General features: G+C 38.0%; 1 protein-coding gene across 3 annotated transcripts; it reads right to left on the bottom strand.

Moving 5' to 3' along the window:
* Positions 1-5,511: 5,511 nt before the first annotated feature.
* mettl27 (methyltransferase like 27) lies at positions 5,512-11,886 on the bottom strand. 3 transcript variants are annotated; one of them, XM_034682925.1, is made up of 7 exons: positions 11,673-11,886; positions 11,491-11,579; positions 9,778-9,908; positions 9,537-9,665; positions 8,727-8,862; positions 7,317-7,412; positions 5,512-7,219 (listed from the first exon to the last, which is right to left on the bottom strand). In XM_034682925.1, exons 3-7 carry the CDS (start codon positions 9,895-9,897, stop codon positions 7,017-7,019), a joined length of 684 nt encoding a protein of 227 aa, XP_034538816.1. In that variant the 5' UTR covers positions 9,898-9,908; positions 11,491-11,579; positions 11,673-11,886; the 3' UTR covers positions 5,512-7,016. The 3 variants fall into 3 exon arrangements, with proteins under 3 accessions (XP_034538816.1, XP_034538817.1, XP_034538815.1); XM_034682926.1 differs by lacking the exon at positions 11,673-11,886 and having other exon boundaries at positions 7,317-7,409; positions 11,491-11,616; XM_034682924.1 differs by lacking the exon at positions 11,673-11,886 and having other exon boundaries at positions 11,491-11,616.
* Positions 11,887-13,140: the final 1,254 nt, after the last annotated feature.

Here is a 13,140-nt window from a genome sequence, read left to right on the forward strand (position 1 = left end):
TTCAGTTAATTGTGTTTACAGAACGTGTGTACCAGTTTGGTTTCGTTTATTCGGTGTAGTTGCATCTTTCATCAACTGTGGTTGTGTAAAATATAAAATACAGACCGCTAGAATAGAACATACAAGACTTAAACCTGCAGTATCTTATCAACCAAACACTGTTTGAATTACTTACACTTGCAAAAATCGTCAAAATAAGAAGGTGAAATGAATTCCCTGAAGATAATTATGACTTTAGGATAGAATCAACCTTAGTCTAAAAATACTTATTTAGTCTGACACACTATATTGAAGTTAGACAGTTCTTATTCTCTTTTTTACCTTGACATGAAGACTGCAGGGAGTAGAGACATTTCAAGGCAAGGCAAAACAAGGCAGCTGTATTTGTATAGTGCATTTCATACACAAGGGCAACTCAATGTGCTTTACATTAAAACATTAAAAGCATTGGAGACATTCAGACAGGCATAAAATAACATAATTAAAATGACAAATATAATAAAACAGAAAAGAAAAGGAAAATTAGAAATATATTAAAAATAAAATTAAGATTTGCATTTAAAGTGGGTTAAAATAAGCTAAGATAGGAAGGCAGTGGCAAATAATAAGTCTTAGTCTTTGATTTAAAAGAGGTGAGAGTTGGAGCAGACCTGCAGCTTTCAGGGAGTGTGTTCCAGATATGTGGTGCATAATGACTAAACGCTGCTTCACCATGTTTCGTTCTGACTCTAGGGACTGAAAGCAGACCAGTACCTGATGACCTCAGAGGTCCAGATGGTTCATACAGTAGCAGCAGATCAGCAATGTATTTTGGGCCTAAACCATTCAGTGCTTTATAAACCATCAGCAGGATTTTAAAGTCTATTCTCTGACAGACAGGAAGCCAGTGTAGAGATCTAAGAACTGGAGTGATGTGGTCTACTTTGTTGGTCCTTGTTAGGACTCGAGCAGCAGCATTCTGTATGAGCTTCAGCCGTCTAATGGACTTTTTAGGGAGTCCTGTAAAGACCCTGTTACAGTAGTCTAGTCTGCTAAAGATAAATGCATGGACGCATTTTTCTGCATCCTGCTGAGACAAGGTAAACAGATAACACACTAGTCTAGTTACAAGAACAGTCTAACAATAGGAATCAACCTTGTTTGTTTCAATTCACCTCAGTGAGTAATTCTTTCATTTTGGCTTTCAGTCAGAAACAGAGGAGAGTCGGCAAGCAAGCTATATGTATTATCAATAAGAGTGACTTTAATAATAATGATAATACATTTTATTTTAAAGCGCCTTTCTCAACACTCAAGGCTACTTTACAGAGGGATTTAAAACACAATAAATACAATAACACAATCAAATAAATAAAAACAACAAGCAAAGTAACACCAAGTGAAAATGAAGCAGTGGAAATTAAACAGAGAATGCAGATTGGAACAGGTGGGTTTTGAGTCTAGATCTGAAGAGGGGTAGAGAGTCAATGTTTCTGATGTCTGGTGGGAGTGAGTTCCAGAGGTGGAGGGAGGAGGAAGACCTGAGGGAGCGAGAGGGGGTGACAATGTGGAGTACATCGGACAGATACAGGGGGGCGAGGTTGTGGATGGCCTTAAATGTATACAGGAGGATTTTGAAGGAGATTCTGAATTTGACCTGGAGCCAGTGAAGCTGCTGGAGGACGGGGGTGATGTGGTGAAAAAGAGGGGGTTCTAGTGATGATGCGGGCTGCAGAATTCTGGACCAGTTGAAGCTTATGGAGGGATTTTCTTTCTTTGTGATGGTCTGACGATAATACTAAATATCTGTACAGTGAGAATTAATATATAATGATGACTGAATAAAAAAAAGCTTTGGTAGTTTTTGTATGTTGATAGAAAATAAAGAGTTCTGATATGTGGTGGTCCACTTGAAGGTGCTTACAGTGAGGAAACTTTTAGGACTGATGTTGGTTCTCATCTCATGATCTTGTGAAACAGCGCCGCCTTGAGGTCAAAGCTGCAACCAAGTGTTCTGCTGTGTTGATTATTGCAGACAGGTGTGTCTGACTCTGCAGCCACTAAATCAGGGCCAAACTCACACCTGTAGAGCTCTCAGATCTCCATCCACTTCCCCTGCAATGCAACCAGAGCATGTAAGATATGCACATGTTCAACTGTTCAATGTTTCAGTCCTTATTGCATAAGATGCTGCTCACTAACAAGGTGATGCAAAAGTGATTGTAGGGGCCATAATGTGGATTTTGTTTTCTTGTCTGTTAATCATGTTTATTTCCTTTTATGGATGGCTTCATTTCTGGTTTTCATGCTCATTGGTGTGGTTGACTTTTTATCTACATGTGTGGTTGTTGACCGCCATCGTTTATTTAGATCTTTTTGGTATTTAATTATTTAGAGTCTTTTGTTAATAAATAGAAAAACCTTCCATGGACTTTGATTTTTATTTTTGGCAGGACGCGTCTCAAACACAAGCTCACTTAGTCTCAGCAAGGCAAGGCAAGGCAAGGCAGCTTTATTTGTATAGCGCATTTCATACACGAGGGCAACTCAATGTGCTTTACATTAACACAAAAGCATTGGAGACATTCAGACAAGCATAAAAGAACATAATTAAAATGACAAATATGATAAAACAGAAAAGAAAAGGAAAATTAGAAATATATTAAAGATTACATTAAAATTTTAATTTAAAGTGGGTTAAAATAATCTAAGATAGGAAGGCAGAGGTAAATAAAAAAGTCTTAATCTTTGATTTAAAAGAGGTGAGAGTTTGAGCAGACCTACAGCTTTCAGGGAGCTTGTTCCAGATATGTGGTGCATAATGACTAAACGCTGCTTCACCATGTTTCGTTCTGACTCTAGGAACTGAAAGCAGACCAGTACCTGATGACCTCAGAGGTCGAGGTGGTTCATAAAGTAGTAGCAGATCAGCAATGTATTTTGGGCCTAACCCATTCAGTGCTTTATAAACCATCAGCAGGATTTTAAAGTCTATTCTCTGACAGACAGGAAGCCAGTGTAGAGATCTAAGAACTGGAGTGATGTGGTCTACTTTTTTGGTCCTTGTTAGGACTCGAGCAGCAGCATTCTGTATGAGCTGCAGCCGTCTGATGGACTTTTTAGGGAGTCCTGTAAAGACCCCGTTACAGTAGTCTAGTCTGCTAAAGATAAATGCATGGACGAGTTTTTCTGCATCCTGCTGAGACATAAGTCCTTTAATCCTTGATATATTCTTAAGGTGATAGTAGGCTGACTTTGTAATTGTCTTAATGTGGCTGCTGAAATTAAGGTCTGAGTCTATGACTACACCAAGGTTTCTGGCTTGGTTTGAACATTTCATCATTGCAGATTGGAGCTGAGCAGTAACCTTTAACCTTTCTTCCTTGGCTCCAAAAACAATCATTTCAGTTTTTTCTTTGTTTAACTGAAGAAAGTTTTGGCTCGTCCAGTCATTGATTTGTTCAATGCATTTACTCAGTGTTTGTATGGGACTATAATCCCCTGGTGATATGGTGATGTAAATGTGTGTGTCATCTGCATAGCTATGGTATTTTATTTGGTTGTTTCTTATTATCTGACCTAAGGGGAGCATGTAGATGTTGAATAGTAGAGGCCCCAGAATGGATCCTTGAGGTACTCCACATACGATTTTCATCCGCTCAGCGGCACTTTTCAATCTTTGCTGCTTCAATTACAACAAGTGTCTGATCCCAAAATCCACCACTAAATGTTCAGGTTTGTATTTAAACAGTCCTCTATTGATAGATGTGTGCATGGCAGCATGCATAACAACATGCCTGACTGGTCTGGTGAGGTTTGACATTGCTGGAGGCATCCAAGGCTGACTGGCACACTTGAAGGGTCCTTGGCTCCAACAAGCAGATCACCCAAGATAAGGCAAATGCAAGCTTGTTTTCAAAGTGTGATTGTAGTGGCATTCCTTTCTCAGGTGGTGTGTTTTTACTCTCCTTTAGACAACCCACTGACTGTCCTGTTTCACCAGGTTTAAGAAAGCCACAAAATCCTGGTTCCTTGAGCAACAAACCTGCACTCCTGTCTGATTTTCTGCATGTTTTGTCATATACCAAATGTGTATTTTATTGTACCCTTTCTTTTTTATTTGAACTTACCGTTTTAATATTTCACTCCCTCAAAAACCTTTCAAGGGACGAGTGTTGCAAATTAGCATACTTGCATGGGATGGCTGTTCTCAGTTTATCTATGTTTACTGTATCTGTCCCTAACAAATAAACCATAAATACAATAATCTATCTTAGACTTGATACAAAGCAGGCCTGAGATGTTTTTTGACACTATTTCACAGAACACCGGGCTGAGAATATTAAGGTACCCAGCTAATTAGCCTGAATCAGTTAGCTTAAACTATGAAGTATCACTCTAAAGTTCCTTGTAGGATATTTGTGTCATATGCAACAGAATTCATATGCAACTTAATGACGTCCATGATTTACCTTTTAACAGAATATTTAAGAGCTAAGCAGTTTATAGTCGTGCAACTCTGAACCAGCACCTTATACATCAAGAGAACCACTCATCTGCCACTGTTATATTGAGCAGTTCTCCATTTAGCCTATAGAGCAGAGGAAAAAATGAGCCTACATCTCCTTACTCCAAAATCACACTATGGAGGAAAAGAGAAAATTCCACATGTTTCTGATAATGTTTTATCTTCCAATTGGACATTACTGCAAATACCAACAGATACAGCTCAAACATATAAGCAGAAAAGAGAGGAGGTGCTTACAAGCAGGGACTACCGGTGTACCTGAAGCATTAAAGGAACAGTGCATTGTTTTGCTTCCAAAGAGTGAGATAGCTTTATTTATTTATATTTATATTTTTTATTTGACAGAGAAAATGCAAATTACACAGTACAACATCCGTTCTGCCCGTTACAAACAACTACTTACATCCCTGTAACCTCTTGCCTTTAATGTAAAAGTGATGTTTGGAAAATGACAAAGTCCTGCTGCTGTGCCAGCATCAGAGGTATCATCAGAGGCGTCACAGGGATGAGATATTATCACTGTAAAATGGTGGAGCAGTGAGGTGTGTGTTTGTGTAATAGACTGGATAATAATGGACGTAGTCTCCGTGACGTCACTCATTTGAAACCAAGCTGCAACCTCCGGTCTCAAATGATGAAGCCCATGCGGAAGTGTTATAAACTGCAATACTTTGAGAATCCGCTTGAGGCTGGCTGCAGAAACACCGGAAACCACATAGATATGAATGGGAAAAAGACGATCTTTGCAGCATTAATAAACATGTTTACAGCCTGGTTCAAAAAACGGCTTGGCCCTACGAAGCTAATCTCTCTATCAGCACACACTGTACAGGGGGTGAATTTTTTTCTAACGCGACGGTTCAGAAGATATTAAGATTACGAGTTTTTGCCCAAATAAGGACATGACTGACGTGACTCCCAGTCGGAAACACATAGCTGTTGGCTAGGAGGCTCACACTACGTTATACTCTGCCTGGTTGAGTTCCGCATTTCCAATATGGCTGCCGCCGTCGATCGGCTTCAAAACAGCTCTCAGGAACAGATGGTTGACGTCACGGATACTACGTCCATATTTTATACAGTCTATGTTTGAAACCTTCGGTTGATCTAGGAGGACGTAAAGAGGTGGGCCCTTTAGCCTCTTTGCTAACAGCTGCAGTGTTCCTGCCTGTCAGTCGAGTCAGCTGTGCCTCTAATTATGCAAAACTTGCAATCTGGATACCTTCTAAACAACTGGGTTATACAAGATTTCCCCCAGGACAGTGTGTGCGGATAGAGAAATTACCTTTTTGGACCAAACCTGTTTTTTTTGTACCAGGCTGTAAACATGTTTATTTCTGCAGCAAAGATCATGTTTTTGGTTTCTGGTGCTTCTGCAGCCAGCCCCAAGTGGACACTCGAGGAACTGCAGTTTGTAATGAAGTATCTGATATTTAACCACATAAGATTAAGTATATGTTGTTAGTCTGTGTTGTTTAAAATAACTTCAGGAGGTTTCAAGAATTTGTAGAATGGCTCCAGGAGGCTTCAGGAATTTATAAGAAAAAAAGCATCTCGCCATAAATGTAATCGACTGTGACAGTTGGCATCTTTGACCAATGGTCACTTTACTGTTGTCATTTTAAGGTCTTCAGAGTTGGAGTCCAAAATAACATTGTTGTACTGGTAGATGTCTATATATGTGTGTGTTGTGACGACACCTACACCCTTTATAAGACAGCCTTTGGAGACAGAGGAGAGGTGACTTTATCTGGCCCAGACGTCCTCCAAGCAGTCGCGATGCTTGTTACTGTTACTGATACTGATGCTGTTTGTTGTAATTAAACATATTATGATACGAGCAAGCCAGTGTCACGAAGTTCATTCTGCACCTGCACATCACGGGCTGTTAAGACAAGACAGTAACATTTCCGCATTGGCTTCAATTCTCATGGCCGGAGGTTGCTGCTTAGTGTTTTGTACATCTGAGTGTTTGTGTGTGTATTTGAAGCTTGTTCTGTGTGTTAACATGGCATGCTTTACATGCTTGCACCATAAAGCTATCACACACCCCTTTATCCTGCTTTTACAGGGTTCACAAGAAAGGTTTGACTTCAGCGTGCTACTTTCAACTCACAATATAAAAAGGTCCTTTGATTCTGGTTTCACTGCTTAATTCTTTAACAGGTAGCACGGCTGTTTTTGAAGGTTTAAAGGTAAAAAGGTTGAAGATTTGATGTGATTAATCTGGAATGCCAGTCAGATTCAAGTCCGACATATCAAAAGAACTGCAAACGAAAATAACTTTGGTCAAAGTCGTACAAAAAATATAACAGCAATACAAAGTAGGCAAATCGATTCATCTGAAAATACAACTCACTATATAAAAACTTCTTAGGCAGCATGGACGTTACCCTCACTCTCTTTTGGACATGTACAGGGAGTAATAAGGATATGTTGTGTCTTCTTGAATAACACTTTTTAGATGTGAGGTCACATCTAATGCACATTTTCCTTCAGTTTTCTTAACCTATAGTTTCTTATAAAGATAAACAGCACCAGGTATGTACCCCTCCTCCGTCTCTGACACCGCCTTCTCCCACTTCTCTACCTCAGTGATCTCAACACAACACCACAGCCCCTCTCCCTCCATCTGCTTCAGCTCTCGCTCCAGATCTGCTTTAAAGTCCAGATTGTCCTGGTTACCTCTGGTGGTCATGCAGACGAAGCCCCCTAGTGGAAGCAGGGTGACAGAGCAGCGATGTTATTAAACTGGTAGTCGGAACAAGAGTAGAGAAGACATCAAACTGAGAGAAAAACATATCATCACCTGGCTTTGTGGATTTGCACAAATCTCTGACAACACTGACCGGGACCTGACCGACACTTAGCGCTCCAACGATCACAGTGACATCGAATGAACCTGCTGAGGGGAGACAGGCAGAAGATGATAGAGTTTAACTCCAAATTAGATGCTTTAAAGGGGTATTTCAGTGTTTTTAGAGTGGGGTTGTATGAGTTTTATGTCACAAGTAATTGTACTAGTCACAACAGATGCTCAGCTCGGCCCCTTTAATGAGAAACAAGCAAGGCTACAGATTTAAGGAGACGGGGTCAGTCCTGCCACGTAATTTAGATTACATGTGTAGATTAGATTGTTTAATATGTAATATAAATCTGTAAATACGAGGAATCAGCTGTTAACAGCGTCTACCCGGGAGGACAGGAGGTGTCTCATCAGGCGCACCTGGTGCAGGTCTGTCAGAGCGTGCACTGGAGAGCAGTGGGTAGAAGCGCTGCACTTTAAACGGACTGCTGTATGGAGTAGATCGGTGGTGCAGAGGACAATCTAAAAGAAACTGAGGAGGCAGCCGGTAGGAGCTGGTTTATGAGCTGTGTGTTTGTCAGCTGATGATTGCTGCTGCTGCGGTGCCGGCTCGGGCACACGCTTCATCTGCGCGCTGCTGAAATGTTTGTTTGGAACGTCTGGTGGAATGTTTAAAATACACATGATACATGATTAATTAATAAATAATTGATCTATTTCATATGAGATAATGAATATATTTATTTAAATAACTTTGTTTTGACAGATCTTCTGATAGTTGAATTAATTTATCAATTATATTAACTGTGGTAAAAAAGCAATGATAGGCAGTTGTTTAAGTTAAATTGAATTGGATGCTGCTTTGTGGGTTTCATGTTCTGTGATTATGTTGCATTTGCATGTGTTTGATGCAGATATTTCTTTTGTCTTTTTTTCCTTTATTTTAAGTTTTTCAGCTGATTAGTGAGAACTGTTTCTGAAAAACTCTGAGATGAAAGAAATCAAATAAAAAGAGGAAAATAAGATACATGTTGGCTAATTTGAGTGGAGTCCAGTCACTTTTAGTCTGATTGTTTGTCCTTTCAAGTTGGGACACTGCATGAAAATTAAAGAACTTGACAGTATGTGCATAATCTAAGTTTTAGATTTATGCCCTGTTTAAGTATGGAATTAAAAATTATTAATATATTTTAAAATAAATAAATACATAAATAAATAATAATTATAATGAACTAAGTCTGAAAAAATGATTAAATTAGAAATATACTGAAATATACAGAAAATATCATAAACCCTATCTATCTAAAATCTATGAAACCACTTCCATCTGAGCACGAAAACAAAATAAGCTCCTTGTAAAAATGACTTCTGAATAACAAACATGAATGATGGTATAATAATGCATCAGGTTACCCCACTGCACAGGTAGCGGCTCCTCTCCAAGCATGCACTGCTTCAGCTCCTGGTACAGCTCAGTCTTTCTGGCCACATCCATCATCCCTTTGCTTCCATCAACACCCACAAAATGTCCAAACCCATGGCTCTTCAACTGTTCAAAGGAGATGCATGGGTCACATGGGTTGTAAGTACAAAAGAAAATAAAAAGAATGAAGGATGGTAATAGTTTTTTGCTGTTTTAATTCACAGGAACAACAATAGAAGGATGTTGTAAAATAACCGTGAGATACACTGTGCAATATCCCTGCCACTTAACATCCTTGTATATATCTCCTTCATTCCCAGCTCTTTGGTACATAGATAATTCTAACTATTCTGCACTTCTGTATAAACTTTATTATTTTATTTTATTTGATCTTTATCTTATTTACTTTATTCATATTTATATCTTATTTTATTCCTTCTTCTATTAATATTTGACTTTCTTACATACTGTTTATAAGAGCTCTGTAATGACCAGATTTCCCTCCCCAGGATAAATAAAGAAATTCTGATTCTGATTCTGATGTTGAGATTTGGTTTTCATACCACAGCTTGAAAATGCTCCGACAAAAACCGGACACATTCACTGCAAAGACTTTGTTTTTAACTGAAAAAGACCTCACATCAACAAAGAAGTCACATTCTGCTCTTCTCCCTGTAGGATAAGATGTTTAACTGTGTCAAGACTGCATGTATGTATGTAATTGCACTAATTAAAGCAGAGTGTATTTCCTTTTTGACAGAATGTCTGTGCAGAAGTGTGTTCCCTGTTAGTAAGCCTACCTGTCTGACCATCAGTCCCGTACCACAGGCCACATCCAACACAACAGCGGCTTCACGATCACCACTGAAGTGGGATGAGATCCTGTTTGCTGCCACACAAGGTGCAGTGTAGTCAAGAAACACCAGGTCCTGTTCGAATAGAATAAGAATAAAGAACACAGAGCGCAGACGAGGAAGAGCCGTAAAACTATAGTTGCCTGTATTTTGTTGACATCAGCATATTACACTTCAGTTATCTTACCTGGTCATAGTTCTCTGCCCAGGAGTCGTATACCTTTAACTTATCTTGTAAGGTGGAGTCCTTGTGACATGATAGGACTGTCGCTCTGATATCTTCTAATGTCTTATCGTTGGCCGACATTGTGGACAGACCTGTTTACAGAGAGGAAGACCCAGTACAGTCCAGTTATAACAATATCAGACATCTGAAATGTGTTCAAAGATTTTATGTTTATTCTTTCCAGAAGCCGTGAGGCTCGTGAACCCTCCACCCGAGTCTGTCCTCTACACTTTACTGCTTTGACAGCATGCTAACACACCTGCACTTCTCTTTTTATCATGCTGGTTTTTAACTATGTTTTTTAATTCATATACTATAGGCTTTAAGGTTATGTATTTATGTATTCTATTTATTTATAGGGTCTATTTTTTTAAAGCTTATTTATCTTGTTCCCTGCTGGACCTGAGTAACATTTTGCGTTCATTTCTGTTTTTAAACATGATTGAATGAATACAAAGTGAACCTTGAAAAAATAAAGAAATAAATGCAAAATTTGACTTCAAACATACAATCTATAAATAAAGGAATTACAGTTTATGCTCATGTTAAGTGACCGCGGATGGGCTTATAATTTGAGGGGAAACTTTGATTTAAAAGTGTGTGTACAGGGATAAAGAAGTGGTTTGACCACCACCAGGTGTTTACAGGGGTTACTGTGTACTAACAGACTTAATTTTTTATTTAAAAATGTTCTTCTATTTTCCTGTAAATAAAAATGTTATGGTAATGTATAGTATAACAAATAAGTAAATAGGTAGATATTGTTTATATGTTGTTATTTTGTATATAAGATTTATTATTTTATTCATATAATATAAGTATTCAATTAAATTTAAAAATACATTTATATTTTTATTGTAAAATAAAAAATAACGTATTAAATATACGTATATAGGTATATTTTTATCTTTATTTGTTAAATAAAAATATAGCTAAATAATTATACAAATATGTATTTATTTAAATAAAGATATATCTAAGTAAATATAAATATAAAGATATTTTTATAATTTTATTTGTAAAATAAAAATGTACTTTTGTATTTTTTATAAAAATATATTTAGTTTTATTTGTAAAATAAAAAAAGTACTAAGTAAATATAAATATAAATATATATATATAATTATTGTATTTGTAAAATAAAAATATAACTAAGTAAATAAAATTGTTATGTAAAAGTAAATAAATATTTAGACAGGTTGATATTTTGCTAGGTATTGATAATTGGTTATAAACTCAACCTTTATATCAAGACAGGTTTGTATTTAGTAAGACACAGATAAAATGTAATTAATATGGTGCATTTAGACAGGTTTATTTCTGGTTCAACAAAGTCTATATACGTATTCAGTATTTAGAAAAGTCTAGTGCACAAGTCTGTATATAACAGGAAGCTCACTCTTTTATTATAAGTACATGACTAAAGGAGAAGTGCATTTCAAAGTTATTATGTGATAATTTCTCTTGCATTATGCCTTTCATAGTTTGTATTCACGATTGTCTGTTTGTTCTACTTTCAAGTCTCTTACATGTGTTAATACATTTCAAATCGATCAATCAGTCAACCCGTGGGTCAAACAGTAGCCAATACATTTGAATAAACCATCTGCTGCTGACTATTCTCCTGAACACAAACACGAGACAAAGGAGCAGAAATAACCTCAGTGAACTCACCTTCTTCACACAGTCTTTATTCACAAGGTCCCAATCGGAGCTGGTGTGTGTTCCTGTGTCACCTTTACTATGGCACAGCTTGTAAAAACCTGCAGCACACACACAGAAGTGTCATGACATGCACCAAGGAACATTTGCAAAACGTGATTTATGGGTCTAATATTCCCTCAGCAGAGACTTACAGGGAAAGTAGTCCGGCTCATTCTACTTTAATGGTTCCCTTTTACCTTCCCTTCGTTTCTCAGGGACATTAATCTGACAATAAATATTCACTGCAGTGTTTTAATTCTGATTAACTCCGTTTAAATAGTTTACTATGCTTACTAAGACTTCTATAACCATGTACACGGAGACGCCGCATTGACTGGCTGAGTCGTACGTCAACGTCGCCGCCATGTTGAATGTGGCAATCTGTAAAGCTGCACGCACACAGATACGTAGAAACATGCCTGCTGATTGTTGTTATATGACCACACCGGTGTAAATTTGACTTATTTCCATTAGCAGGGGTTTCCAGATATACACAAACAAACAATGTTTTATTAAAGTCTCCACAGCCTGAGACGGTGGCCCTGAAGGACAAAACACATTTACAAAAGATGAAACACTTTTACAAAGTTGAAAAGACAAATTTACATATCGGAAAAGATTTTTACATTTTATAAAACAAAATAACATTAGCAAAACACTTTTACCAAGGCCAAAACAAATTTTCATTTAAGAAAACAAATTTACAAAATTAAATAAAATCTCTAACAAGCGGTGAGACAATTTTAAAAATGACGGAACCCCTTTTACCATTTCTGAAACAAATTTACATTCATTTTTAACGGAAAGGGAATGTACCAAACACCGGAAGTGATCCGGGAGTGATTGAGTAAGGGGCATAGACTGTAAATAAAATGGACAGCGTTGCTCCGCCTCTTCCCGTTGTACGGTTCTGAAGCCAAAAAATCCCTCTCCTGGGCGCCGCCATTGTGCACCAAGAGCCTGTGAAGCCACTGTAATAAGCTCCACCCTACAGCGTAGCGTCCAAGCGGCAAACTCCGGTCTCAAACGATGAAGCCAATGCGGAAGTGATATAAACTGCAATACATCGAAAATCCGCTTGAGGCTGGCTGCAGAAACACCGGAAACCACATAGATATGAATGGGAAAAAGACGATCTTTGCAGCATTAATAAACATGTTTACAGCCTGGTTCAAAAAACGGCTTGGCCCTACAACGCTAATTTCTCTAATGGCACACACTGTACGGGGGTGAATTTTTTTCTAACATGACGGTTAAGAAGATATTAAGATTATGAGTTTTGCCCAAATAAGGACATGACTGACGTGACTCCCGGTCGGGAACACACAGTCATTGGCTAAGAGACTCACACTACGTCACACTCTGCCTAGTTGAGTTCCGCATTACCAATATGGCTGCTGCCGTCGATTTGCTTCAAAACAGCTCTCAGGAACAGATGGGTGACGTCACGGATACTACGTCCATATTTTTTACAGTCTATGGTAGCGTCACAAGACGCTGAGTGTCCCTTGAAGTTTCCCTCTACGGCGGCTGTGAATCAAAGGAAACCAGGAAGTATAACCCGTTTTTTTAAACTCTAATAACTAACGAAAAAGAAACTTTTCAGAAAAAAGAGGACTT

The sequence above is a fragment of the Notolabrus celidotus genome, chromosome 5 (genome assembly GCF_009762535.1).
Source record: "Notolabrus celidotus isolate fNotCel1 chromosome 5, fNotCel1.pri, whole genome shotgun sequence".
NCBI classification, from domain to species: domain Eukaryota; kingdom Metazoa; phylum Chordata; class Actinopteri; order Labriformes; family Labridae; genus Notolabrus; species Notolabrus celidotus.